At 44.6% G+C, this 27,303-nt stretch overlaps 1 protein-coding gene across 1 annotated transcript in view; it reads left to right on the forward strand.

Annotated features, from left to right (window-relative positions):
• The first annotated feature begins 246 nt into the window (after positions 1–246).
• Positions 247–27,303, forward strand: part of LOC128667189 (zinc finger protein 585A-like) — a 51,082-nt gene continuing 24,025 nt past the window's right edge. Inside the window, exons 1-5 of the mRNA XM_053722118.1 lie at positions 247–291; positions 10,430–10,560; positions 18,624–18,719; positions 21,841–21,900; positions 23,152–23,299. Coding sequence (XP_053578093.1) covers positions 18,642–18,719; positions 21,841–21,900; positions 23,152–23,299 — 286 coding nt within the window. The 5' untranslated portion in view covers positions 247–291; positions 10,430–10,560; positions 18,624–18,641. The remainder of the gene's footprint in view (positions 292–10,429; positions 10,561–18,623; positions 18,720–21,840; positions 21,901–23,151; positions 23,300–27,303) is intronic.

Raw genomic sequence — 27,303 nt, forward strand, 5'->3', positions numbered from 1 at the left:
GAACAAATTTATTATGCACAATGGATTGTGAATACCTGGGCATTGTATGATAATATTTTTTACAGACAGCGTTGTATATAGTGTGTGTGACTAATACAGATGTTTGCATTGTATTGGAAATTAAATAATTTTTACGATCAAGACTACAATTCCCATAAAACAGTGCTGGTTTAACACTTGACACTTAGCCTATCAATGATTAAGGAAAGCAGCGCACGTCACGTGTTTCTTACCTACGTATAATACCTCAGACCATGAGGACGTCACAAACTTGCGTCAGAGATACTTCCTGTATGTTATACTATGTTTCTGGTGGTTGTGTCAGTAATTATTCTAGTGAAGTTTGTGCGCTCACTTGTGCTGCTTGTGATATGCTGAGTTTAGTGTTAGTGACTGAGAGGGAGAGCAGGGGGCTAGTGTTAGTGAGTGAGAGGGGGAACAGGGGCTATTGTTATGGACTGAGCAGAGGCTAGTGTTAGTGAATGAGAGGGAGAGCAGGGGCTAGTTTGAGAGAGGGAGAGCAGGGACTAATGTTAGTGAGTGAGAGGGAGAGCAGTGGCTAGTGTTAGTGAGTGAGAGGGGGAGCAGGGGCTAGTGTTAGTGAGTGAGAGGGGGAGCAGGGGCTAGTGTTAGTGAGTGAGAGGGGGAGCAGGGGCTAGTGTTAGTGAGTGAGAGGGGGAGCAGGGGCTAGTGTTAGTGAGTGAGAGGGGGAGCAGGGGCTAGTGTTAGTGAGTGAGAGGGGGAGCAGGGGCTAGTGTTAGTGAGTGAGAGGGGGAGCAGGGGCTAGTGTTAGTGAGTGAGAGGGGGAGCAGGGGCTAGTGTTAGTGAGTGAGAGGGAGAGCAGGAGCTAGTGTTAGTGAGTGAGAGGGAGAGCAGGAGCTAGTGTTAGTGAGTGAGAGGGAGAGCAGGGACTAATGTTAGTGAGTGAGAGGGAGAGCAGGGACTAATGTTAGTGAGTGAGAGGGAGAGCAGTGGCTAGTGTTAGTGAGTGAGAGGGGGAGCAGGGGCTAGTGTTAGTGAGTGAGAGGGGGAGCAGAGGCTAGTGTTAGTGAGTGAGAGGGGGAGCAGGGGCTAGTGTTAGTGAGTGAGAGGGGGAGCAGGGGCTAGTGTTAGTGAGTGAGAGGGGGAGCAGGGGCTAGTGTTAGTGAGTGAGAGGGGGAGCAGGGGCTAGTGTTAGTGAGTGAGAGGGGGAGCAGGGGCTAGTGTTAGTGAGTGAGAGGGGGAGCAGGGGCTAGTGTTAGTGAGTGAGAGGGGGAGCAGGGGCTAGTGTTAGTGAGTGAGAGGGGGAGCAGGGGCTAGTGTTAGTGAGTGAGAGGGGGAGCAGGGGCTAGTGTTAGTGAGTAAGAGGGGGAGCAGGGGCCAGTGTTAGTGAGTGAGAGGGGGAGCAGGGGCCAGTGTTAGTAAATGAGAGGGGAAGCAGGGGCTAGTGTTAGTGAGTGAGAGGGAGAGCAGGGGCTAGTGTTAGTGAGAGAGAGAGAGGGAAAGCAGGGGCCAGTGTTAGTGAGTGAGAGGGAAAGCAGGGGCTAGTGTTAGTGAGTGAGAGGGAAAGCAGGGGCCAGTGTTAGTGAGTGAGAGGGGGAGCAGGGGCTAGTGTTAGTGAGTGAGAGGGGGAGCAGGGGCTAGTGTTAGTGAGTGAGAGGGAGAGCAGGGGCTAGTGTTAGTGAGAGAGAGGAAAAGCAGGGGCCAGTGTTAGTGAGTGAGAGGGGGAGCAGGGGCTAGTGTTAGTGAGTGAGAGGGGGAGCAGGGGCTAGTGTTAGTGAGTGAGAGGGAGAGCAGGGGCTAGTGTTAGTGAGTGAGAGGGGGAGCAGGGGCTAGTGTTAGTGAGTGAGAGGGAGAGCAGGAGCTAGTGTTAGTGAGTGAGAGGGGGAGCAGGGGCTAGTGTTAGTGAGTGAGAGGGAGAGCAGGAGCTAGTGTTAGTGAGTGAGATGGAGAGCAGGGGCCAGTGTTAGTGAGTGAGAGGGAGAGCAGGGGCTAGTGTTAGTGAGTGAGAGGGGGAGCAGGGGCTAGTGTTAGTGAGTGAGAGGGGGAGCAGGGGCTAGTGTTAGTGAGTGAGAGGGAAAGCAGGGGCCAGTGTTAGTGAGTGAGAGGGGGAGCAGGGGCTAGTGTTAGTGAGTGAGAGGGGGAGCAGGGGCTAGTGTTAGTGAGTGAGACGGAGAGCAGGGGCTAGTGTTAGTGAGTGAGAGGGAGAGCAGGGGCTAGTGTTAGTGAGTGAGAGGGGGAGCAGGGGCTAGTGTTAGTGAGTGAGAGGGAGAGCAGGGGCTAGTGTTAGTGAGTGAGAGGGAAAGCAGGGGCCAGTGTTAGTGAGTGAGAGGGGGAGCAGGGGCTAGTGTTAGTGAGTGAGAGGGGGAGCAGGGGCTAGTGTTAGTGAGTGAGAGGGAGATCAGGGGCTAGGTGTTAGTGAGTGAGAGGGAGAGCAGGGGCTAGTGTTAGTGAGAGGGAGAGCAGGGGCTAGTGTTAGTGAGAGGGAGAGCAGGAGCTAGTGTTAGTGAGAGGGAGAGCAGGAGCTAGTGTTAGTGAGTGAGAGGGAGAGCAGGGGCTAGTGTTAGTGAGTGAGAAGGTGAACAGGAGCTAGTGTTAGTGAGTGAGAGGGAGAGCAGGGGCTAGTGTTAGTGAGTGAGAGGGAGAGCAGGAGCTAGTGTTAGTGAGTGAGAGGGAGAGCAGGAGCTAGTGTTAGTGAGTGAGAGGGAGATCAGGAGTTAGTGTTAGTGAGTGAGAGGGAGAGCAGGAGCTAGTGTTAGTGAGAGAGAGGGAAAGCAGGAGCTAGTGTTAGTGAGTGAGAGGGAGAGCAGGAGCTAGTGTTAGTGAGTGAGAGGGATAGCAGGAGCTAGTGTTAGTGAGTGAGAGGGAGAGCAGGAGCTAGTGTTAGTGAGTGAGAGGGAGAGCAGGGGCTAGTGTTAGTGAATGAGAGTGAGAGCAGGAGCTAGTGTTAGTGAGTGAGAGGGAGAGCAGGAGCTAGTGTTAGTGAGTGAGAGGGAGAGCAGGAGCTAGTGTTAGTGAGTGAGAGGGAGAGCAGGGGCTAGTGTTAGTGAGTGAGAGGGAGAGCAGGAGCTAGTGTTAGTGAGTGAGAGGGAGAGCAGGAGCTAGTGTGAGTGAGAGGGGGAGCAGGAGCTAGTGTGAGTGAGAGGGGGAGCAGGAGCTAGTGTGAGTGATAGGGGGAGCAGGGGCTAGTGTTAGTGAGTGAGAGGGGGAGCAGGGGCTAGTGTTAGTGAGAGGGAGAGCAGGGGCTAGTGTTAGTGAGTGAGAGGGAGAGCAGGGGCCAGTGTTAGTGAGTGAGAGGGAGAGCAGGGGCTAGTGTTAGTGAGTGAGAGGGAGAGCAGGAGCTAGTGTTAGTGAGTGAGAGGGAGAGCAGGAGCTAGTGTTAGTGAGTGAGAGGGAGAGCAGGGGCTAGTGTTAGTGAGTGAGAGGGAGAGCAGGAGCTAGTGTTAGTGAGTGAAAGGGAGAGCAGGAGCTAGTGTTAGTGAGTGAGAGGGAGAGCAGGAGCTAGTGTTAGTGAGTGAGAGGGAGATCAGGAGTTAGTGTTAGTGAGTGAGAGGGAGAGCAGGAGCTAGTGTTAGTGAGAGAGAGGGAAAGCAGGAGCTAGTGTTAGTGAGTGAGAGGGAGAGCAGGAGCTAGTGTTAGTGAGTGAGAGGGATAGCAGGAGCTAGTGTTAGTGAGTGAGAGGGAGAGCAGGAGCTAGTGTTAGTGAGTGAGAGTGAGAGCAGGGGCTAGTGTTAGTGAATGAGAGTGAGAGCAGGAGCTAGTGTTAGTGAGTGAGAGGGAGAGCAGGAGCTAGTGTTAGTGAGTGAGAGGGAGAGCAGGAGCTAGTGTTAGTGAGTGAGAGGGAGAGCAGGGGCTAGTGTTAGTGAGTGAGAGGGAGAGCAGGAGCTAGTGTTAGTGAGTGAGAGGGAGAGCAGGAGCTAGTGTGAGTGAGAGGGGGAGCAGGAGCTAGTGTGAGTGATAGGGGGAGCAGGGGCTAGTGTTAGTGAGTGAGAGGGGGAGCAGGGGCTAGTGTTAGTGAGAGGGAGAGCAGGGGCTAGTGTTAGTGAGTGAGAGGGAGAGCAGGGGCCAGTGTTAGTGAGTGAGAGGGAGAGCAGGGGCTAGTGTTAGTGAGTGAGAGGGAGAGCAGGAGCTAGTGTTAGTGAGTGAGAGGGAGAGCAGGAGCTAGTGTTAGTGAGTGAGAGGGAGAGCAGGGGCTAGTGTTAGTGAGTGAGAGGGAGAGCAGGAGCTAGTGTTAGTGAGTGAAAGGGAGAGCAGGAGCTAGTGTTAGTGAGTGAGAGGGAGAGCAGGAGTTAGTGTTAGTGAGTGAGAGGGAGAGCAGGAGCTAGTGTTAGTGAGAGAGAGGGAGAGCAGGAGCTAGTGTTAGTGAGTGAGAGGGAGAGCAGGAGCTAGTGTTAGTGAGTGAGAGGGAGAGCAGGAGCTAGTGATAGTGAGTGAGAGGGAGAGCAGGAGCTAGTGTTAGTGAGTGAGAGGGAGAGCAGGAGCTAGTGTTAGTGAGTGAGAGGGAGAGCAGGAGCTAGTGTTAGTGAGTGAGAGGGAGAGCAGGAGCTAGTGTTAGTGAGTGAGAGGTAGAGCAGGAGCTAGTGTTAGTGAGTGAGAGGGAGAGCAGGGGCTAGTGTTAGTGAGTGAGAGGGAGAGCAGGGGCTAGTGTTAGTGAGTGAGAGGGAGAGCAGGAGCTAGTGTTAGTGAGTGAGAGGGTGAGCAGGAGCTAGTGTTAGTGAGTGAGAGGGAGAGCAGGGGCTAGTGTTAGTGAGTGAGAGGGAGAGCAGGAGCTAGTGTTAGTGAGTGAGCGGGAGAGCAGGGGCTAGTGTTAGTGAGGGAGAGCAGGAGCTAGTGTTAGTGAGTGAGAGGGAGAGCAGGAGCTAGTGTTAGTGAGTGAGAGGGGGAGCAGGGGCTAGTGTTAGTGAGTGAGAGGGGGAGCAGGGGCTAGTGTTAGTGTTAGTGAGGGAGAGCATGGGCTAGTGTTAGTGAGGGAGAGCAGGGGCTAGTGTTAGTGAGGGAGAGCAGGGGCCAGTGTTAGTGAGTGAGAGGGGGAGCAGGGGCTAGTGTTAGTGAGGGAGAGGGAGAGCAGGAGCTAGTGTTAGTTAGTGAGATGGAGAGCAGGGGCCAGTGTTAGTGAGTGAGAGGGGGAGCAGGGGCCAGTGTTAGTGAGTGAGAGGGAGAGCAGGGGCCAGTGTTAGAGAGGGAGAGCAGGGGCCAGTGTTACTGAGTGAGAGGGAGAGCAGGGGCTAGTGTTAGTGAGTGAGAGGGAAAGCAGGGGCTAGTGTTAGTGAGTGAGAGGGAGAGCAGGTGCCAGTGTTAGTGAGTGAGAGGGAGAGCAGGGGCTAGTGTTAGTGAGTGAGAGGGGGAGCAGGGGCTAGTGTTAGTGAGTGAGAGGGGGAGCAGGGGCTAGTGTTAGTGAGTGAGAGGGGGAGCAGGGGCTAGTGTTAGTGAGTGAGAGGGGGAGCAGGAGCTAGTGTTAGTGAATTAGAGGGAGAGCAGGAGCTAGTGTTAGTGAGTTAGAGGGAGAGCAGGAGCTAGTGTTAGTGAGTTAGAGGGAGAGCAGGAGCTAGTGTTAGTGAGTGAGAGGGAGAGCAGTGGCTAGTGTTAGTGAGTAAGAGTTATAGCAGGAGCTAGTGTTAGTGAGAGAGGGAGTGAGCAGGTGCTAGTATTAGTGAGGGAGAGCAGGAGCTAGTGTTAGGGGCTGAGAAGAGAAGCAGGGGCTAGTGTTAGTGATTGAAAATGAGAGCAGGAGCTAGTGTTAGCGAGTGAGAGGGGGAGCAGGGGCTATTGTTAGGGACTGAGAGGAGGAGCAGGGGCTAGTGTTAGTGAGTGAGAGGGGAAAGAGCAGGGACTAATTGTAGTGAGTGAGAGGGTGAGCAAGGGCTAGTGTTAGTGAGTGAGAAGTAGAGCAGGGTTTAGTGTTAGTGAGTGAGAGAGTGAGCAGGGGCTAGTGTTAGCGAGTGAGAGGGAGAGCAGGGGCTAGTGTTAGTGAGTGAGAAGTAGAGCAGGGGTTAGTGTTAGGGAGTGAGAGGGAGAGCAGGGGCTAGTGTTAGTGAGTGAGAAGTAGAACAGGGGTTAGTGTTAGTGAGTGAGAGGGAGAGCAGTGGCTAGTGTTAGGGAGTGAGAGGGAGAGCAGGGGCTAGTGTTAGGGAGTAATAGGGGGAGCAGGGGCTAGTGTTAGGGAGTGAGAGGGGGAGCAGGGGCCAATGTTAGTGAGTGAGAGGGGGAGCAGGTGCCAGTGTTAGTGAGTGAGAGGGGGAGCAGGGGCCAGTGTTAGTGAGTGAGAGGGGAAGCAGGGGCTAGTGTTAGTGAGTGAGAGGGAGAGCAGGGGCCAGTGTTAGCGAGTGAGAAGGAGAGCAGGGGCTAGTGTTAGCGAGTGAGAGGGAGAGCAGGGGCCAGTGTTAGCGAGTGAGAGGGAGAGCAGGGGCCAGTGTTAGTGAGTGAGAGGGAGAGCAGGGGCTAGTGTTAGTGAGTGAGAGGGAGAGCAGGGGCCAGTGTTAGCGAGTGAGAGGGAGAGCAGGGGCCAGTGTTAGTGAGTGAGAGGGAGAGCAGGGGCTAGTGTTAGTGAGTGAGAGGGAAAGCAGGGGCTAGTGTTAGTGAGTGAGAGGGAGAGCAGGGGCCAGTGTTAGTGAGTGAGAGGGAGAGCGGGGGCTAATGTTAGTGAGTGAGAGGGAGAGCAGGGGCCAGTGTTAGTGAGTGAGAGGAAGAGCAGGTCTAGTGTTAGTGAGGGAGAGCAGGGGCTAGTGTTAGTGAGTGAGAGGGAGAGCAGGGGCTAGGTGTTAGTGAGTGAGAGGGAGAGCAGGGGCTAGTGTTAGTGAGTGAGAGGGAGAGCAGGGGCTAGTGTTAGTGAGTGAGAGGGAGAGCAGGGGCTAGGTGTTAGTGAGTGAGAGGGAGAGCAGGGGCTAGGTGTTAGTGAGTGAGAGGGAGAGCAGGGGCTAGTGTTAGTGAGTGAGAGGGAGAGCAGGGGCTAGTGTTAGTGAGTGAGAGGGAGAGCAGGGGCTAGTGTTAGTGAGTGAGAGCAGGGGCCAGTGTTAGCGAGGGAGAGCAGGGGCTAGTGTTAGCGAGTGAGAGGGAGAGCAGGGGCCAGTGTTAGCGAGTGAGAGGGAGAGCAGGGGCCAGTGTTAGTGAGTGAGAGGGAGAGCAGGGGCTAGTGTTAGTGAGTGAGAGGGAGAGCAGGGGCCAGTGTTAGCGAGTGAGAGGGAGAGCAGGGGCCAGTGTTAGTGAGTGAGAGGGAGAGCAGGGGCTAGTGTTAGTGAGTGAGAGGGAAAGCAGGGGCTAGTGTTAGTGAGTGAGAGGGAGAGCAGGTGCCAGTGTTAGTGAGTGAGAGGGGGAGCAGGGGCCAGTGTTAGTGAGGGAGAGCAGGGGCCAGTGTTAGCGAGGGAGAGCAGGGGCTAGTGTTAGCGAGTGAGAGGGAGAGCAGGGGCCAGTGTTAGCGAGTGAGAGGGAAAGCAGGGGCCAGTGTTAGTGAGTGAGAGGGAGAGCAGGGGCTAGTGTTAGTGAGTGAGAGGGAGAGCAGGGGCCAGTGTTAGCGAGTGAGAGGGAGAGCAGGGCCAGTGTTAGTGAGTGAGAGGGAGAGCAGGGGCTAGTGTTAGTGAGTGAGAGGGAAAGCAGGGGCTAGTGTTAGTGAGTGAGAGGGAGAGCAGGTGCCAGTGTTAGTGAGTGAGAGGGGGAGCAGGGGCCAGTGTTAGTGAGTGAGAGGGGAAGCAGGGGCTAGTGTTAGTGAGTGAGAGGGGAAGCAGGGGCTAGTGTTAGTGAGTGAGAGGGAGAGCAGGGGCCAGTGTTAGCGAGTGAGAGGGAGAGCAGGGGCTAGTGTTAGTGAGTGAGAGGGAGAGCAGGGGCCAGTGTTAGCGAGTGAGAGGGAGAGCAGGGGCCAGTGTTAGCGAGTGAGAGGGAGAGCAGGGGCTAATGTTAGTGAGTGAGAGCGAGAGCAGGGGCCAGTGTTAGTGAGTGAGAGGGAGAGCAGGTCTAGTGTTAGTGAGTGAGAGGGAGAGCAGGGGCTAGTGTTAGTGAGTGAGAGGGAGAGCAGGGGCTAGGTGTTAGTGAGTGAGAGGGAGAGCAGGGGCTAGTGTTAGTGAGTGAGAGCAGGGGCTAGTGTTAGTGAGTGAGAGGGAGAGCAGGGGCTAGGTGTTAGTGAGTGAGAGGGAGAGCAGGGGCTAGGTGTTAGTGAGTGAGAGGGAGAGCAGGGGCTAGTGTTAGTGAGTGAGAGGGAGAGCAGGGGCTAGTGTTAGTGAGTGAGAGGGAGAGCAGGGGCTAGGTGTTAGTGAGTGAGAGGGAAAGCAGGGGCTAGTGTTAGTGAGTGAGAGGGAAAGCAGGGGCCAGTGTTAGTGAGTGAGATGGAGAGCAGGGGCTAGTGTTAGTGAGTGAGAGGGAGAGCAGGGGCCAGTGTTAGCGAGGGAGAGCAGGGGCCAGTGTTAGCGAGTGAGAGGGAGAGCAGGGGCTAGTGTTAGTGAGTGAGAGGGAAAGCAGGGGCTAGTGTTAGTGAGTGAGAGGGAGAGCAGGGGCCAGTGTTAGTGAGTGAGAGGGAGAGCAGGGGCTAATGTTAGTGAGTGAGAGGGAGAGCAGGGGCCAGTGTTAGTGAGTGAGAGGGAGAGCAGGGGCTAGGTGTTAGTGAGTGAGAGGGAGAGCAGGGGCTAGTGTTAGTGAGTGAGAGCGAGAGCAGGGGCCAGTGTTAGTGAGTGAGAGGGAGAGCAGGTCTAGTGTTAGTGAGTGAGAGGGAGAGCAGGGGCTAGTGTTAGTGAGTGAGAGGGAGAGCAGGGGCTAGGTGTTAGTGAGTGAGAGGGAGAGCAGGGGCTAGTGTTAGTGAGTGAGAGGGAGAGCAGGGGCTAGTGTTAGTGAGTGAGAGGGAGAGCAGGGGCTAGGTGTTAGTGAGTGAGAGGGAGAGCAGGGGCTAGGTGTTAGTGAGTGAGAGTGAGAGCAGGGGCTAGGTGTTAGTGAGTGAGAGGGAGAGCAGGGGCTAGTGTTTGTGAGGGAGAGCAGGGGCTAGTGTTAGTGAGTGAGAGGGAGAGCAGGGGCTAGGTGTTAGTGAGTGAGAGGGAAAGCAGGGGCTAGTGTTAGTGAGTGAGAGGGAAAGCAGGGGCCAGTGTTAGTGAGTGAGATGGAGAGCAGGGGCTAGTGTTAGTGAGTGAGAGGGAGAGCAGGGGCCAGTGTTAGCGAGTGAGAGGGAGAGCAGGGGCCAGTGTTAGCGAGTGAGAGGGAGAGCAGGGGCTAGTGTTAGTGAGTGAGAGGGAAAGCAGGGGCTAGTGTTAGTGAGTGAGAGGGAGAGCAGGGGCCAGTGTTAGTGAGTGAGAGGGAGAGCAGGGGCTAATGTTAGTGAGTGAGAGGGAGAGCAGGGGCCAGTGTTAGTGAGTGAGAGGGAGAGCAGGGGCTAATGTTAGCGAGTGAGAGGGAGAGTAGGGGCTAGGTGTTAGTGAGTGAGAGGGAAAGCAGGGGCTAGTGTTAGTGAGTGAGAGGGAAAGCAGGGGCTAGTGTTAGTGAGTGAGAGGGAAAGCAGGGGCTAGTGTTAGTGAGTGAGAGGGAAAGCAGGGGCCAGTGTTAGTGAGTGAGAGGGAAAGCAGGGGCTAGTGTTAGTGAGTGAGAGGGAAAGCAGGGGCTAGTGTTAGTGAGTGAGAGGGAAAGCAGGGGCTAGTGTTAGTGAGTGAGAGGGAGAGCAGGGGCTAGTTTTAGTGAGTGAGAGCAGGGGCTAATGTGGGTGAGAGGGGGAGCAGGAGTTAGTGATGGGAAGTGAGAGGGTGATCAGGGACTCATATTTTGAAGTGAGAGGGGGCAGAGGCTAGTGTTGAGGTTGGGAGGATAAACTGGGGCACGTTTTTGTGAGGATGATAGGGTGAGCAGGGGTTTGTGTTGGGAAATGAGGGGGGACAAGGTATAATGTTGGGGAGGGAGAAGGGCTAAAGTTGGGAGTGAGAGGGTGAGCTGGGGCTAGGTTTTGGGGTTGGAGGGCAAGCACAGACTAGCGTTCACACTGTGGGAGGGGTTTCAGAGAGTGCAAAAATAGATATGTTTTAAGCCAAACAAAAACATATACTTTTTATATAAACTGGGTTTGTTTAGCACATAACACACAGCACTGTCATTCAGTTTGACATATACTCTTTTAGATGAAATTAGTTTTTTTTAGTACAATATCCACTTAAGTGGAATACAGGAAAAAAGTTTTCATCATCTTTTTTAGACCTGAAACACAGATTTACCATAAGTAGCCCCCAACCTCATACATAGGACCATTAATTAATAGAAATTGTAAAGGATATCTAGGTAGGTAGCGTCTGGAGCATTATATTGCAAGAATGTTATATAAACACGGCTGCCACCTAGTGCCCAAAAGTGTATAAAACATTCTTTCATAACAACAAGTATTGTATCCATTATGTTCTCAGAATTTTACTATGAACTCCCAGTACACATAACTTTATTAATACTTCTGTTCGTTTAACACCTAATCTAAGTAATTTACTCTCTTATTTTCATATAGCAGTTGTGATGTTGGGTTGTCACGCTGCAAACTGGGAGTGGTGTCATTTTTCTGAGCCAAGTAGCCGTCACAGCCAGGGAAGCAGCTATATGTGGAGAATCTAGGAAGATCATATACTCTAAAAAGGAGAGGTGAGTACCGAGACTAGTGTAGATATATGTTGGGTATTACAAATTCAGATACTGTTGATATTTAAATAAAAGTTCTGTTAAAAACAATTAGTGACCAGTGTTTGATACCAAGAATGTATTCAGATGTCAATGATATCTTTAAAAGGGACGTAAAAATCACAATAAATCCTTTAGGATTCAGATAGAGAACACAATTTTAAAAAACGTTTCCAAATTACTTCTAATATCAAATTTGCTTCATTCTCAGGTTATTCTTTGTTGAAGAGATACCTAGGTAGTTAGCGAGCACATATCTGTGGCACTGTATGGTAGGAAAAAGTGCTGCCATCTAGTGTTCTAGCTAATCTATAACATTCTTGCTAAACTGCTGCCATATAGGGCGCAAGAGAACCTGCAGTCCGTATTTATCAAGCAGTAGTCATCTCCTGCCCGCCCGGGATTGGCTGGGCAATGGCAGGAGGTGGGATTGCACGCGAGCACAAAATAGCGCTCGCATACAATCTTAAATTCCGGCAGCGGATTGCTGCCCACTAGAGGGACAAATATGTACGCCCCTGTCCACACCAGCTTGATAAATCAAGCCCATAGTGTTGCAGGCATGTGCACGCCAGTGTTAACAGAAAATGTTGCCAACCGGGTGCCATTATAAAGTAGCTGGGTGGGGGCAGTCTAATACTTTCTAATCTGATATCATTTTCTGCTATCCAAAGCACACATGAATTGCTTAATTTAACATAAATGTATTTAATGATAATTTTAGCAAATAAAATAAATTATTAGCGGATTTTATATTTAGCTTAAATGTTAGCCGTGTGGTGCACCCATTAAAGATCCTGTGAAGAGCACTGCACATCCCAGAGCTTACTTCCATGATTTTTAACAAAGGATACTAACAGAACTAATACAATTTGATAATACAAGTAAATTGGAAAGTTGTTTATTTTTTATGCTGTATTTAAATAATGAAAGAAAAATTTGGGGTTTTATGTCCCTTAAAAAAAACTTTCTACTTTTACTTCTGTTATTCAATCTGAAATGTAGTTTTTTTCCAGGGGAGGATACCGAGGTATGCTAAGGAGTGTGAGCAGAAATAGTTGTTATAATGTCATACAACTGTATAGTGCTCAATAGTATCAGTTCAGGAAATTAGTAGTTTCATATAATTTTGAGTAATTTTATATAATGTTTAAAATAATACTCATATAGCCAATCAGCTTTATCGGTGCTGATGTCACACTTTGCTTTACTTTGATCTCATGAGGTTTTACTGAAATCTTGTGAGATTTTATAGTAAACCTCCTTATACTGAGTAGGGAAATCACATAACTTCCTTGCAAGTCCTAGGACTAGCATCCTGATTGGCTGCTTCAAGTCCCTTTACAAAGAGATGTAGCAACTGAGGAAATTGTGAGGTAAATAACAACATAATTTATGTAAGAATTTACCTGATCAATTCATTTCTTTCATATTGGCAAGAGTCCATGAGCTAGTGACGTATGGGATATACAATCCTACCAGGAGGGGCAAAGTTTCCCAAACCTCAAAATGCCTATAAATACACCCCTCACCACACCCACAATTCAGTTTAACAAATAGCCAAGTAGTGGGGTGATAAAAGAAAGGAGTAGAAAGCATCAACAAAGGAAATTGGAAATAATTGTGCTTTATACAAAAAAAACATAACCACCATAAAAAGGGTGGGCCTCATGGACTCTTGCCAATATGAAAGAAATTAATTTATCAGGTAAATTCTTACATAAATTATGTTTTCTTTCATGTAATTGGCAAGAGTCCATGATCTAGTGACGGATGGGATAGCAATACCCAAGATGTGGAACTCCACGCAAGAGTCACTAGAGAGGGAGGGATAAAAATAAAAACAGCCATTTTCTGCTGAAAAAATTAATCCACAACCCAAAATATAAGTTTATTCTCATAATGAAAAGAAAAACTTAAAACATCAGCAGAAGAATCAAACTGAAACAGCTGCCTGAAGAACTTTTCTACCAAAAACTGCTTCTGAAGAAGCAAATATATAAAAACGGTAGAATTTAGTAAATGTATGCAAAGAAGACCAAGTTGCTGCTTTGCAAATCTGATCAACTGAAGCCTCTCAGGCCCATTTATCAAGCTCCGTACGGAGCTTGAAGGGCCGTTTTTCTGGTGAGTCTTCAGACTTGCCAGAAACACAACTTATGAAGCAGCGGTCTAAAGACCGCTGCTCCATAACCCTGTCCGCCTGCTCTGAGCAGGCGGACAGGAATCGCCTGAAATCAACCCGATCGAGTACGATCGGCTTGATTTACACCTCCCTGCTGGCGGCCGATTGGCCGCGAGTCAGCAGGGGGCGGCGTTGCACCAGTTAAATGCTGGTGCAATGTTAAATGCAGAGAGCGTATTGCACTCCGCATTTAGCGAAGTCTTGCGGACCTGATCCACAGTGTCGGATCAGGTCCGCAAGCCCTTTGATAAATTGGGGCCTCATTCTTAAAAGCCCATGAAGTGGAGACTGATCTAGTAGAATGGGCTGTAATTCTCTGAGGCGGGGTTTGACCCGACTCCAAATAAGCTTGAAGAATCAAAAGCTTTAACCAGGAAGCCAAGGAAACAGCAGAAGCCTTCTGACCTTTCCTAGAATCAGAAAATATAACAAATAGACTAGAAGTCTTTCTGAAATCTTTAGTAGCTTCAATATAATATTTCAAAGCTCTCACCACATCCAAAGAATGTAAGGATTTCTCCAAAGAATTCTTAGGATTAGGACACAAAGAAGGGACAACAATTTCTCTATTAATGTTGTTAGAATTCACAACCTTAGGTAAGAATTTAAATGAAGTCCGTAAAACCGCTTTATCTTGATGAAAAATCAGAAAAGGAGATTCACAAGAGAGAGCAGATAATCAGAAACTCTTCTAGCAGAAGAGATGGCCAAAAGGAACAACACTTTCCAAGAAAGTAATTTAATGTCCAAAGAGTTCATAGGCTCAAAAGGAGGAGCATGTAAAGCCTTCAAAACCAAATTAAGACTCCAAGGAGGAGAGATTGATTTAATGACAGGCTTGATATGAACCAAAGCCTGTACAAAACAATGAATATCAGGAAGTTTAGCAATCTTTATGGGAAATAAAACAGAAAGAGCAAAGATTTGTCCCTTCAAGGAACTTGCAGACAAACCCTTATCTAAACCATCCTGAAGGAACTGTAAAATTCTCTCTGAAATTTTCTCTGAAAGAAAATTCTCTGAAAGAATGCCAAGAGAATTTGAGAAGAACACCATGAAATATAAATTTTCCAAACTCGATAATAAATCTTTCTAGAAACAGATTTACGAGCTTGTAACATAGTATTAATCACTGAGTCATAGAAACCTCTATGACTAAACACTAGGCGTTCAATTTCCATACCTTCAAATTTAATGATTTGAGATCCTGATGGAAAAACGGACCTTGAGACAGCAGGTCTGGCCTTAATGGAAGTGGCCAAGGTTGGCAACTGGACATCCGAACAAGATCTACATACCAAAACCTGTGAGGCCATGCTGGAGCCACCAGCAACACAAACAATTGTTCCATGATGATTCTGGAGATCACTCTTGGAAGAACTAGAGGCAGGAAAATATAATCAGGTTGATAACACCACGGAAGTGTCAACGCATCCACTGCTTCCGCCTGAGGATCCCGGGACCTGGACAGGTACCTGGGAAGTTTCTTGTTTATGAAGGTATGCATCTTGCAAGTCTATTGTGGACATATAGTGTCCTTGCTGAACAAAAGGCAGAATAGTCCTTATAGTCACCATTTTGAAAGTTGGTACTCTTACATAACGATTCAAAATTTTCAGATCCAGAACTGGTCTGAATGAATTTTCCTTGTTTGGGACAATGAATAGATTTGAATAAAACCCCAGACCCTGTTCATGAAATGGAACTGGCATGATTACCCCTGAAAACTCCAGGTCTGAAACACACTTCAGGAAAGCCTGAGCTTTTACTGGATTTGCTGGTATGCGTGAGAGGAAAAATCTTCTCACTGGAGGTCTTACTCTGAATCCTATTCGATACCCCTGAGAGACAATACTCTGAATCCATTGATTTTGGACAGAATTTATCCAAACATCCTTGAAAAATCTGGAATGGCCGCACCTTCATGCGGACTTAGGGGCTGGCTTTGGTTTCTTAAATGGCTTGGATTTATTCCAATTTGAGGAAGGTTTCCAATTGGAAACAGATTCCTTGGGGAAGGATTAGGTTTTTTGTTCCTTATTTTGTTGAAAGGAACGAAAACGGTTAGAAGCTTTAGATTTACCCTCAGGTCTTTTATCCTGAGGCAAAAAAACTGCCTTCCCCCCAGTGACAGTTGAAATAATCGAATCCAACTGAGAACCAAATAACTTATTACCTTGGAAAGAAAGGGAAAGCAATCTGGACTTAGAAGTCATATCAGCATTCCAAGATTTAAGCCACAAAGCTCTTCTAGCTAAAATGGCTAAAGACATGGATCTAACATCAATTTTGATGATATCAAAAATGGCATCACAAATAAAATGATTAGCATGTTGCAGTAAGCGAACAATGCTAGACAAATCAGAATCCAATTCTTGTTGTGCTAAATTTTCCAACCAAAAAGTTGATGCAGCTGCAACATCAGCCAAAGAAATTGCAGGCCTGAGAAGATGACCTGAATATAAATAGGCTTTCCTTAGATAAGATTCAAGTTTCCTATCTAAATGATCTTTAAAAGAAGTACTATCTTCCATAGGAATAGTGGTACGTTTAGCAAGAGTTGAAATAGCCCCATCAACTTTGGGGATCTTTTCCCAAAACTCTATTGTAACTGCTGGTAATGGATACAATTTTTTAAAAAGAAGGAATAAAAGAAGTACCAGGCCTATTCCATTCCTTAAAAATCATATCAGAAATAGCATCAGGAACTGGAAAAACCTCTGGAGTAACCACAGGAGGTTTAAAAACAGAATTTAAACGTTTACTAGTTTTAATATCAAGAGGACTAGTCTCCTCAATATCCAATGTAATCAACACTTCTTTTAACAAAAACGAACATACTCCATTTTAAATAAATAAGTAGATTTGTCAGTGTCAATATCTGAGGAAGGATCTTCTGAATCAGATAGATCCTCATCAGAAGAGGATAATTCAGTATGTTGTCGGTCATTTGAAATTTCATCAACCCTATGAGAAGTTTTAAAAGACCTTTTACGTTTATTAGAAGGCGGGATGGCAGACAAAGCCTTCTGAATAGAATCAGCAATAAATTATTTTAAATTCACAGGTATATCTTGTACATTAGATGTTGAAGGAACAGCAACAGGCAATGTACTATTACTGATGGACACATTATCTGCATGTAAAAGCTTATCATGACAACTATTAAAAACCACAGCCGGAGATATAATCTCCACAAGTTTACAACAAATGCACTTAGCTTTGGTAGAACTGATATCAGGCAGCAGAGTTCCAACATATACTTCTGAGACCGGATCAGATTGAGACATCTTGTAAAATGTAAGAGAAAAAACAACATATAAAGCAAAATTATCAATTTCCTTATATGGCAGTTTCAGGAATGGGAAAACAATGCAAACAGCATAGCCCTCTGGTATAGAAAAAGGCATATAGGAATGGTGATTTAAATAATGAAATTATTTGGTGCCAAGTATGACGCACAACGTAACTGAAAACTTTTTGGCGCTAACAACATCCGGAAATGACACACTCGCGTCACTAACGACGCAACCTTGTGCAGAGAACTTGGCTTCAACAATGATACCGGAAATTACGAAATTTCGTCATCGGACGTACCTTCGCTCCAAAAAAATTCCCGCGCCAAAAATGACGCAATAAACTTTGGCATTCTGCGCACCCGCGGGCCTAAATTTTCCCGCAAATTTTGAAAGAAAAAAGCAGTCAATTGAAAAAAAGACTAAACCCCAGGTAAGAAAAATATTTCCCAAATATGAAACTGACAGCCTGCAAAAGGAAATACATGAAACTGACTCAAGGCAAATATAAGTACAATACATATATTTAGAACTTTATATTAATACATAAAGTGCCAAACCATAGCTGAGAGTGTCTTAAGTAATGAAAACATACTTACCAAAAGACACCCATCCACATATAGCAGATAGCCAAACCAGTACTGAAACAGTTATCAGTAGAGGTAATGGTATATGAGAGAATATCGTCGATCTGAAAAGGGAGGTAGGAGATGAATCTCTACGACCGATAACAGAGAACCTATGAAATAGATCTCCCGTGAGGAAAACCATTGCATTCAATAGGTGATACTCCCTTCACATCCCTCTGACATTCACTGTACTCTTAGAGGAATCGGGCTTCAAAATGCTGAGAAACGCATATCAACGTAGAATCTTAGCACAAACTTTACTTCACCACCTCCATAGGAGGCAAAGTTTGTAAAACTGAATTGTGGGTGTGGTGAGGGGTGTATTTATAGTTATTTTGAGATTTGGGAAACTTTGCCCCTCCTGGTAGGAATGTATATCCCATATGTCACTAGCTCATGGACTCTTGCCAATTACATGAAAGAAATCTTCCTTTTGTACGTAGGTGATATATACTCAGCTTTTTACAGTTATGCTGCATCACTTGGGTATCATGTCCCTTTAATTGCATTTATAAATTATTGCATAAGGAAATTTACAGTACAATTTTTAGAATTTAAAAATGTGATTTCTGCTATGTTTTTTTTTTATTTAAACTTTTTATCAAACCAAAAACTATAGCATTAAGAAAGCTGCCGTGATATGCTGCTCAAAATAGGCTTAAAGGGATAGTCTAGTAAAATTAAACTTCAGTAGCTCGGTAGAACTTTCTGATTGGTGTCTAAATGTAGCCACCAATCAGCAAGCGCTACCCAGGTTCTGAACCAAATATGGGCCGGCTCCTAAGCTTACATTCAAATAAAGATACCAAGAGAACGAAAGAAAAATTTGATAATAGGAGCAAATTAGAAAGTTGCTCTTTCTGAATCATGAATGTTTAATTTTGAGTAAACTATCCTTTTAAAGTGATGGTAAATTTCACACTATAAGAATGTTGCAATGAAAAAGATATTAGTTTGCAAGTAAAGCCGAATAATTATTTATATATTTTATAATAAAAGATTTATAATCCTAATTGGTTTTGTCTGTTGCTCCGCCCCCCTTCATTTCCTCTTTTGGCTGGGCCGGAATTAAAGATTGCCGAATAACACACATGCTGATTGGATGTTAACTGGAATTGTCACTAATAAAAAAAAAAGAGTTCATCCAAGTGGGCCGGCATAGATGCATTACTATATGAATTAATTTCACTGTTAGAACCCTTTCACAGATGGATTAAAAACTAAAAACGTACACATATACTTTTAAATATATGGCGTTTGATAAGTTACGGTTTACCCTCACTTTGAATAGGTTTTAAAGGGACACTAAACATTTTGTAATTACAGCATGTTTCTGTTGTGTTTCTATAGAATAAAAATCAGCCAAGTCTTAATGTTTTTAAAACAAATTAACATTCTTTTTATTGCACTTATTTTACAGTAGCCAAACTCTAAAGAAATTTAGTATAAAAAGCATTGTTTTGTAGTTGTTAAATGATAAATCCAATTAGTGACATATATGTAGCAGGGTTAGCCTTGAGAAGTGTTAAAGGCACATGAAACCCAAAATTTTTCTTTCATGAATCAGACAGAACATACAATTTTAAACAACTTTCCAATGTACTTCTATTATCTAATTTGCTTCATTCTCTTGGTATACTTTGTTGAAAAGCATACCTCTTGTCAATGTGTTCAGCTAGCTCCCAGTATTGCTTTGCTTCTCCTTTAATAAAGGATACAGAAAGAATGAAGCAAATTAAATAATAGAAGTAAATTGGAAAGTTGATTAAAATTGTATGCTCTATCTGAATCATAAAAGAAACAAATGTAGGTTTCGTGTCCCTTTTAATATCTAATATTGTATCTTATAATAAGATTACGGACTTTGCAAATTGTTTTGCTTCTGTCATTCGTGCTATTCTTGTGTCACTTTTATAGCATCTCACTACTAACAAGATGAACAGCTACAAGATGCAGATGGCAGAGCAGTTCTTGAATCACGCCCTGGGCCTTATCTATCTGCTGACCGGTCAGGTGAGACCCGCTGGGGACAGCCATAATAACTCTGTTGTCTATGTGCTTATGTAAAGCTGGTGATGAGATGTAACAACTGCAATGCCTGGGCTCAGGAAACCACTAAATATAATTAGCCAGGGCTGGACAGAATTAGCATCAAACTAGGACTTACAGGGATAGAGCTTGTGATTGGCTATAGAGGATATTCTTACAGGGATAGAGCTTGTGATTGGCTATAGAGGATATTCTTACAGGGATAGAACTTGTGATTGGCTATAAAAGAGAATTTGTACAGGGATAGAGCTTGTGACTGGCTGTAGAGGATATTCTTACATGGATAGAGCTTGTTATTAGCTATAAAGCATATTTGTACAGGGATAGAGCTTGTGACTGGCTGTAGAGGATATTCTTACAGGGATAGAGCTTGTGATTGGCTTTAAAAGAGAATGTGTACAGGGATAGAGCTTGTGATTGGCTATAGAGGATATTCGAACAGGGATAGAGCTTGTGATTGGCTATAAAGGATATTCTTACAGGGATAGAGCTTGTGATTGGCTATAAAAGAGAATTTGTACAGGGATAGAGCTTGTGATTGGCTATAGAGGATATTCGTACTGCAATAGAGCTTGTGATTGGCTATAGAGGGTATTCTTACAGGGATAGAGCTTGTTATTAGCTATAAAGCATATTTGTACAGGGATAGAGCTTGTGACTGGCTGTAGAGGATATTCTTACATTGATAGAGCTTGTGATTGGCTATAGAGGATATTCTTACAGGGACAGAGCTTGTGATTGGCTTTAAAAGAGAATGTGTACAGGGATAGAGCTTGTGATTGGCTATAGAGGATATTCGAACAGGGATAGAGCTTGTGATTGGCTATAAAGGATATTCGTACTGCGATAGAGCTTATGATTGGCTATAGAGGGTATTCTTACAGGGATAGAGCTTGTGATTAGCTACAAAGCGTATTTGTACAGGGATAGAGCTTGTGACTGGCTGTAGAGAATATTATTACAGGGATAGAGCTTGTGATTGGCTATAGAGGATATTCTTGCAGGGATAGAGCTTGTGATTGGCTATACAGGATATTCTTACAGGGATAGAGCTTGTGATTGGCTATAAAAGAGAATTTGTATAGGGATAGAACTTGTGATTGGCTATAAAGGATATTCGTACTGTGATAGAGCTTGTGATTGGCTATAGAGGGTATTCTTACAGGGATAGAGCTTGTGATTGGCTAAAGAGGATATCCTTACAGGGATAGTGCTTGTGATTGGCTATAGAGGATATTCTTACAGGGATAGAGCTTGTAATTAGCTATAAAGCATATTTGTACAGGGATAGAGCTTGTGATTTGCTGTTGAGGATATTCTTACAGGGATAAAGCTTGTGATTAGCTGTAGAGGATATTCTTACAGGGGTTGATTTGGTGATTAGCTGTAGAGGGTATTCTTACAGGGATAGAGCTTGTGATTAGCTATAGAGGGTCTTCGTACTGGGATAGAGCATGTGATTGGCTATAGAGGATATTCTTACAGGGATAGAGCTTGTGATTGGCTATAGAGGATATACTTACAGGGATAGAGCTTGTGATTGGCTATAGAGGGTATTCTTACAGGAATAGAGCTTGTGACTGGCTGTAAAGGATATTCTTACAGGTATAGAGCTTGTGATTGGCTATAGAGGATATTCTTACAGGGATAGAGCTTGTGATTGGCTATAGAGGATATTCTTACTGTGATTGATCTTGTGTTTAGCTGTAGAGGGTATTCGTTCAGGGATAGAGCTTGTGATTGCCTATAGAGGGTATTCTTACAGGAATAGAGCTTGTGACTGGCTGTAGAGGATATTCTTACTGGGATTGATCTTGTGATTGGCTATAGAGGATATTCTTACAGGGATAGAGCTTGTGATTGGCTATAAAGCGTATTCTTACAGAGATAGAGCTTGTGATTGGCTATAAAGCGTATTCGTACAGGGATAGAGCCTTTGATTGGCTATAAAGGATATGGGATAGAGCTTGTGATTGGCTATAAAGGGTATTCGTACAGGGATAGAGCTTGTGATTTTGCTATAGAGGATATGCATACAGGGATAGAGCTTGTGATTGGCTATAGAGGATATTCATACAGGGATAGAGCTTGTGATTCGCTATAGAGGGTGAATTAGAATTGTGTTACTTCTCTCCTCTATCCCCCAGTGCAAGTCTACACAGCTTGTCTATAGCCAATATGTAAATATAAAAGCTTTCAGTATAGGTATGGATACCACCGGCAACATCAGCTCTTCCAAATGCTGAAATAAAGGTATATGTGCTATTTTTGTAAACAATTTATTAAACTTCAGCAGGTAAAATGGATCGCTGAGAACAAATTAAAGGGACAGTCTACACCTTAGTTATCTTAAAGTCTTACCTTAGATTAAGCTGCAATTAGGCTACTGCACCTTTTCTATATCATGCAGCAAGGACAGTAAAAAAAATATTTTGAAATGAATATTGTTTCTGGCCACCTAGAAATGGCTGCCACGCCCCCACCCACTGATGACATCAAGATCTGGGCTGCATATGGCGTCCAATCACAAAAGGCTCACTAGTTGAATTCAGCAGACTGTCAATGCTATTCAGCAGAGTGCCTAGATGCAGCCCAGATCGTGATGTCATCAGTGGGAGGAGCTTGGCAGCCATTTCAAAGTGACCAGAAAGAATATTCATTTTAAAATAACTTTTTACTGTTCCTAATGCATGATATAGTAAGGTGTGCAGGAGGCTATTTGCAGATTTATCTAAGGTAAGACTTTAAGATGGCTAAGGTGTAGACTGTCCCTTTAAAGGGGAGAAAAAAAGTGGAAACTGTCCCTTTCAGTTATCGAAAGCACACATGAATTGCATACTTCAGTATAAATTGATATAATAATAATTTGTACAAGTAACACTGGGGGAAAATGTAGTATTTGTTTATTTTAGCTTACCATAGACTTGCATTTTATCCAAGTAGTCTGTAAAATCAGCCGGGTGGTGTGCCCATGAAATAGGTCCTGGTGAGAATAACACAGCTGTTTGGGGATGACTCTTTGTTATTACTTATACACAGTAAAGATAGAAAAGTGTCTTAGCACCTGACCCTTCTCATCCTATAGGAATACACCATTGTGAAGAAGAATTCCGCCGACAGCATCAGTCAGCGGCTGACCGGACAGGTGAGCACTGCTAGTTTATGTGAAATAATCCCAGTACGTGGGCGCACAGACTCCCTGTACTAAATCATTAAGTGCCAGTGCACGTTCTTTATAACATTATCCTGACTCTGGCAGTATCAGTCAGCGGCTGACCGGACAGGTGAGCACTGCTAGTTTATGTGAAATAATCCCAGTACGTGGGCGCACAGACTCCCTGTACTAAACCATTAAGTGCCAGTGCACGTTCTTTATAACATTATCCTGACTCTGGCAGTATCAGTCAGCGGCTGACCGGACAGGTGAGCACTGCTAGTTTATGTGAAATAATCCCAGTACGTGGGCGCACAGACTCCCTGTACTAAACCATTAAGTGCCAGTGCACGTTCTTTATAACATTATCCTGACTCTGGCAGTATCAGTCAGCGGCTGACCGGACAGGTGAGCACTGCTAGTTTATGTGAAATAATCCCAGTACGGGGGCGCACAGACTCCCTGTACTAAACCATCTGGGCCCTGTGTGTATTTTATAACTTCAGTGCCACTGCACGTTCTTTATAACATTATCCTGACTCTGGCAGCATCAGTCACCGGCTGACTGTACAGGTGAGCTCTGCTAGTGTATATTATCCCAGTACGTGGGCGCACAGACTCCCTGTACTGAACCATCTGGGCCCTGTGTGTATTTTATAACTTCAGTGCCACTGCACGTTCTTTATAACATTATCCTGACTCTGGCAGTATCAGTCACCGGCTGACTGTACAGGTGAGCTCTGCTAGTGTATATTATCCCAGTATGTGGGCGCACAGACTCCCTGTACTGAACCATCTGGGCCCTGTGTGTATTTTATAACTTCAGTGCCACTGCACGTTCTTTATAACATTATCCTGACTCTGGCAGCATCAGTCACCGGCTGACTGTACAGGTGAGCTCTGCTAGTGTATATTATCCCAGTATGTGGGCGCACAGACTCCCTGTACTGAACCATCTGGGCCCTGTGTGTATTTTATAACTTCAGTGCCACTGCACGTTCTTTATAACATTATCCTGACTCTGGCAGCATCAGTCACCGGCTGACTGTACAGGTGAGCTCTGCCAGTGTATATAATGACAGCATGTGGGCGCACAGACTCCCTGTACTGAACCATCTGGGCCCTGTGTGTATTTTATAACTTCAGTGCCACTGCACGTTCTTTATAACATTATCCTGACTCTGGCAGTATCGGTCCCTGTACCAGCACTAAATGAGATATATATATGTGTGTGTGTTTCAGGTCCCTATACAGTGTGATGATGTTGCTGTGTATTTCTCTGTGGAGGAGTGCGCGTACATAAAGGGACACAAGGAACTTTACAAGAACGTTATGATGGAGACTTGCCAGACAGAGGGGACCGTAGTAGTCCCACCGAACGAGAGCTCAGGTAATACTGTGCAAGTAGAAATAAAAAAATATCACTCCAGAAAATCACAAAAGGGTTAAAAGGACAATAAAGTCTACTCCGCTAGGACCCAGTAGTGCTTTGCTGCTCTCTCAACAAAGGAGACTAAGAGAATGAATCAAATGTGATAACAGAAGTAAGTTGGAAAGTTGAAAGGAAATTGTATATTCTATCTGAATGATGAGAGAATAAAACTGTTTCATGTCTTGTTTTCTTGTATCATGTGACAGCCATCACCCAGTCACAGACTCATATACATATACACTGTGAACTCTTGCACATGCTCAGTAGTAGCTGCTTTGCATCATTCTCATGTACTTCTTTGTTAAAGAGATATTTAGATAGGTAGCGTGCATATGTCTGATGCACTACATGACAGGAAATAGTGCTGCCATCTAGTGCTCTTGCTAATGTATAACATTAGTACTACATGACAGGAAATAGTGCTGCCATCTAGTGCTCTTGCTAATGTATAACATTAGTACTACATGATAGGAAATAGTGATGCCATCTAGTGCTCTTGCTAATGTATAACATTTATACTACATGACAGGAAATAGTGCTGCCATCTAGTGCTCTTGCTAATGTATAACATTAGCACTACATGACAGGAAATAGTGCTGCCCTCTAGTGCTCTTGCTAATGTATAACATTAGTACTACATGACAGGAAATAGTGCTGCCCTCTAGTGCTCTTGTAAATGTATAACATTAGCACTACATGGCATGAAATAGTGCTGCCATCTAGTGCTCTTGCTAATGTATAACATTAGTACTACATGACAGGAAATAGTGCTGCCCTCTAGTGCTCTTGCTAATGTATAACATTAGTACTACATGCCAGGAAATAGTGCTGCCATCTAGTGCTCCTGCTAATGTATAACATTAGTACTACATGACAGGAAATTGTGCTGTGCTCTTGCTAATGTATAACATTAGTACTACATGACAGGAAATAGTGCTGTGCTCTTGCTAATGTCTAACATTAGTACTACATGACAGGAAATAGTGCTGCCCTCTAGTGCTCTTGCTAATGTATAACATTAGTACTACATGACAGGAAATAGCGCTGCCATCTAGTGCTCTTGCTAATGTATAACATTAGTACTACATGACAGGAAATAGTGCTGCCATCTAGTGCTATTGCTGATATATAACATTAGTACTACATGACAGGAAATAGTGCTGCCATCTAGTGCTCTTGCTAATGTATAACATTAGTACTACATGACAGGAAATAGTGCTGCCATCTAGTGCTCATGCTAATGTATAACATTAGTACTACATGACAGGAAATAGTGCTGCCATCTAGTGCTCCTGCTAATGTATAACATTAGTACTTCATGACAGGAAATAGTGCTGCCATCTAGTGCTCTTGCTAATGTATAACATTAGTACTACATGACAGGAAATAGCGCTGCCATCTAGTGCTCTTGCTAATGTATAACATTAGCACTACATGACAGGAAATAGTGCTGCCATCTAGTGCTCTTGCTAATGTATAACATTAGTACTACATGACAGGAAATAGTGCTGCCATCTAGTGCTCCTGCTAATGTATAACATTAGTACTGCATGACAGGAAATAGTGCTGCCATCTAGTGCTCTTGCTAATGTATAACAGTACTACATGACAGGAAATAGTGCTGCCCTCTAGTGCTCTTGCTAATGTATAACATTAGTACTACATGACAGGAAATAGTGCTGTCATCTAGTGCTCTTGATAATGTATAACATTAGTACTACATGACAGGAGATAGTGCTGCCATCTAGTGCTCCTGTTAATGTATAACATTAGTTCTACATGGCAGGAAATAGTGCTGCCCTCTAGTGCTCTTGCTATAGTATAACATTAGTACTATATGACAGGAAATAGTGCTGCCATCTAGTGCTCTTGCTAATGTATAACATTAGTACTACATGACAGCAAAAAGTGCTGCCATCTAGTGCTCTTACTAATGTATAACATTAGTACTACTTGACAGGAAATAGTGCTGCCATCTAGTGCTATTGCTGATATATAACATTAGTACTACATGACAGGAAATAGTGCTGCCATCTAGTGCTCTTGCTAATGTATAACATTAGTACTACATGACAGGAAATAGTGCTGCCATCTAGTGCTCCTGCTAATGTATAACATTAGTACTACATGACAGGAAATAGTGCTGCCATCTAGTGCTCCTGCTAATGTATAACATTAGTACTACATGACAGGAAATAGTGCTGCCATCTAGTGCTCTTGCTAATGTATAACATTAGTACTACATGACAGGAAATAGCGCTGCCATCTAGTGCTCTTGCTAATGTATAACATTAGCACTACATGACAGGAAATAGTGCTGCCATCTAGTGCTCTTGCTAATGTATAACATTAGTACTACATGACAGGAAATAGTGCTGCCATCTAGTGCTCCTGCTAATGTATAACATTAGTACTGCATGACAGGAAATAGTGCTGCCATCTAGTGCTCTTGCTAATGTATAACAGTACTACATGACAGGAAATAGTGCTGTCATCTAGTGCTCTTGATAATGTATAACATTAGTACTACATGACAGGAAATAGTGCTGCCCTCTAGTGCTCTTGCTAATGTTTAACATTAGTACTACATGACAGGAAATAGTGCTGCCCTCTAGTGATCTTGCTAATGTATAACATTAGTACTACATGACAGGAAATAGTGCTGTTATCTAGTGCTCTTCCTAATGTATACCATTAGTACTACATGACAGGAAATAGTTCCTCTATCTAGTGCTCTTGCTAATGTATAGCATTAGTATTACATGACAGGAAATAGTGCTGTCATCTAGTGCTCTTGCTAATGTATAACATTAGTACTACATGACAGGAAATAGTGCTGCCATCTAGTGCTCTTGCTAATGTATAACATTAGCACTACATGACAGGAAATAGTGCTGCCATCTAGTGCTCTTGCTAATGTATAACATTAGTACTACATGACAGGAAATAGTGCTGCCATCTAGTGCTCTTGCTAATGTATAACATTAGTACTACATGACAGGAAATAGTGCTGCCATCTAGTGCTCTTGCTAATGTATAACAGTACTACATGACAGGAAATAGTGCTGCCCTCTAGTGCTCTTGCTAATGTATAACATTAGTACTACATGACAGGAAATAGTGCTGCCCTCTAGTGCTCTTGCTAATGTATAACAGTACTACATGACAGGAAATAGTGCTGACATCTAGTGCTCTTGCTAATGTATAACATTAATACTACATGGCAGGAAATAGTGCTGCCCTCTAGTGCTCTTGCTAATGTATAACATTAGTACTACATGGCAGGAAATAGTGCTGACATCTAGTGTGCTTGCTAATGTATAACATTAGTACTACATGACAGGAAATAGTGCTGCCCTCTAGTGCTCTTGCTAATGTATAACATTAGTACTACATGACAGGTAATAGTGCTGCCATCTAGTGTGCTTGCTAATGTATAACATTAGTACTACATGACAGGAAATAGTGCTTCCATCTAGTGTGCTTGCTAATGTATAACATTAGTACTACATGACAGGAAATAGTGCTGCCCTCTAGTGCTCTTGCTAATGTATAACATTAGCACTACATGACAGGAAATAGTGCTGCCATCTAGTGTGCTTGCTAATGTATAACATTAGTACTACATGGCAGGAAATAGTGCTGCCATCTAGTGCTCTTGCTAGTGTATAACATTAGTACTACATGACAGGAAATAGTGCTGCCCTCTAGTTCTCTTTCTAATGTATAACATTAGTACTACATGACAGGAAATAGTGTTGCCCTCTAGTGCTCTTGCTAATGTATAACATTAGCACTACATGACAGGAAATAGTGCTGCCATCTAGTGCTCTTTCTAATGTATAACATTAGCACTACATGACAGGAAATAGTGCTGCCATCTAGTGTGCTTGCTAATGTATAACATTAGTACTACATGGCAGGAAATAGTTCTGCCATCTAGTGGTCTTGCTAATATATAA

This window comes from Bombina bombina, chromosome 7 (assembly GCF_027579735.1).
Source record: "Bombina bombina isolate aBomBom1 chromosome 7, aBomBom1.pri, whole genome shotgun sequence".
NCBI lineage: Eukaryota > Metazoa > Chordata > Amphibia > Anura > Bombinatoridae > Bombina > Bombina bombina.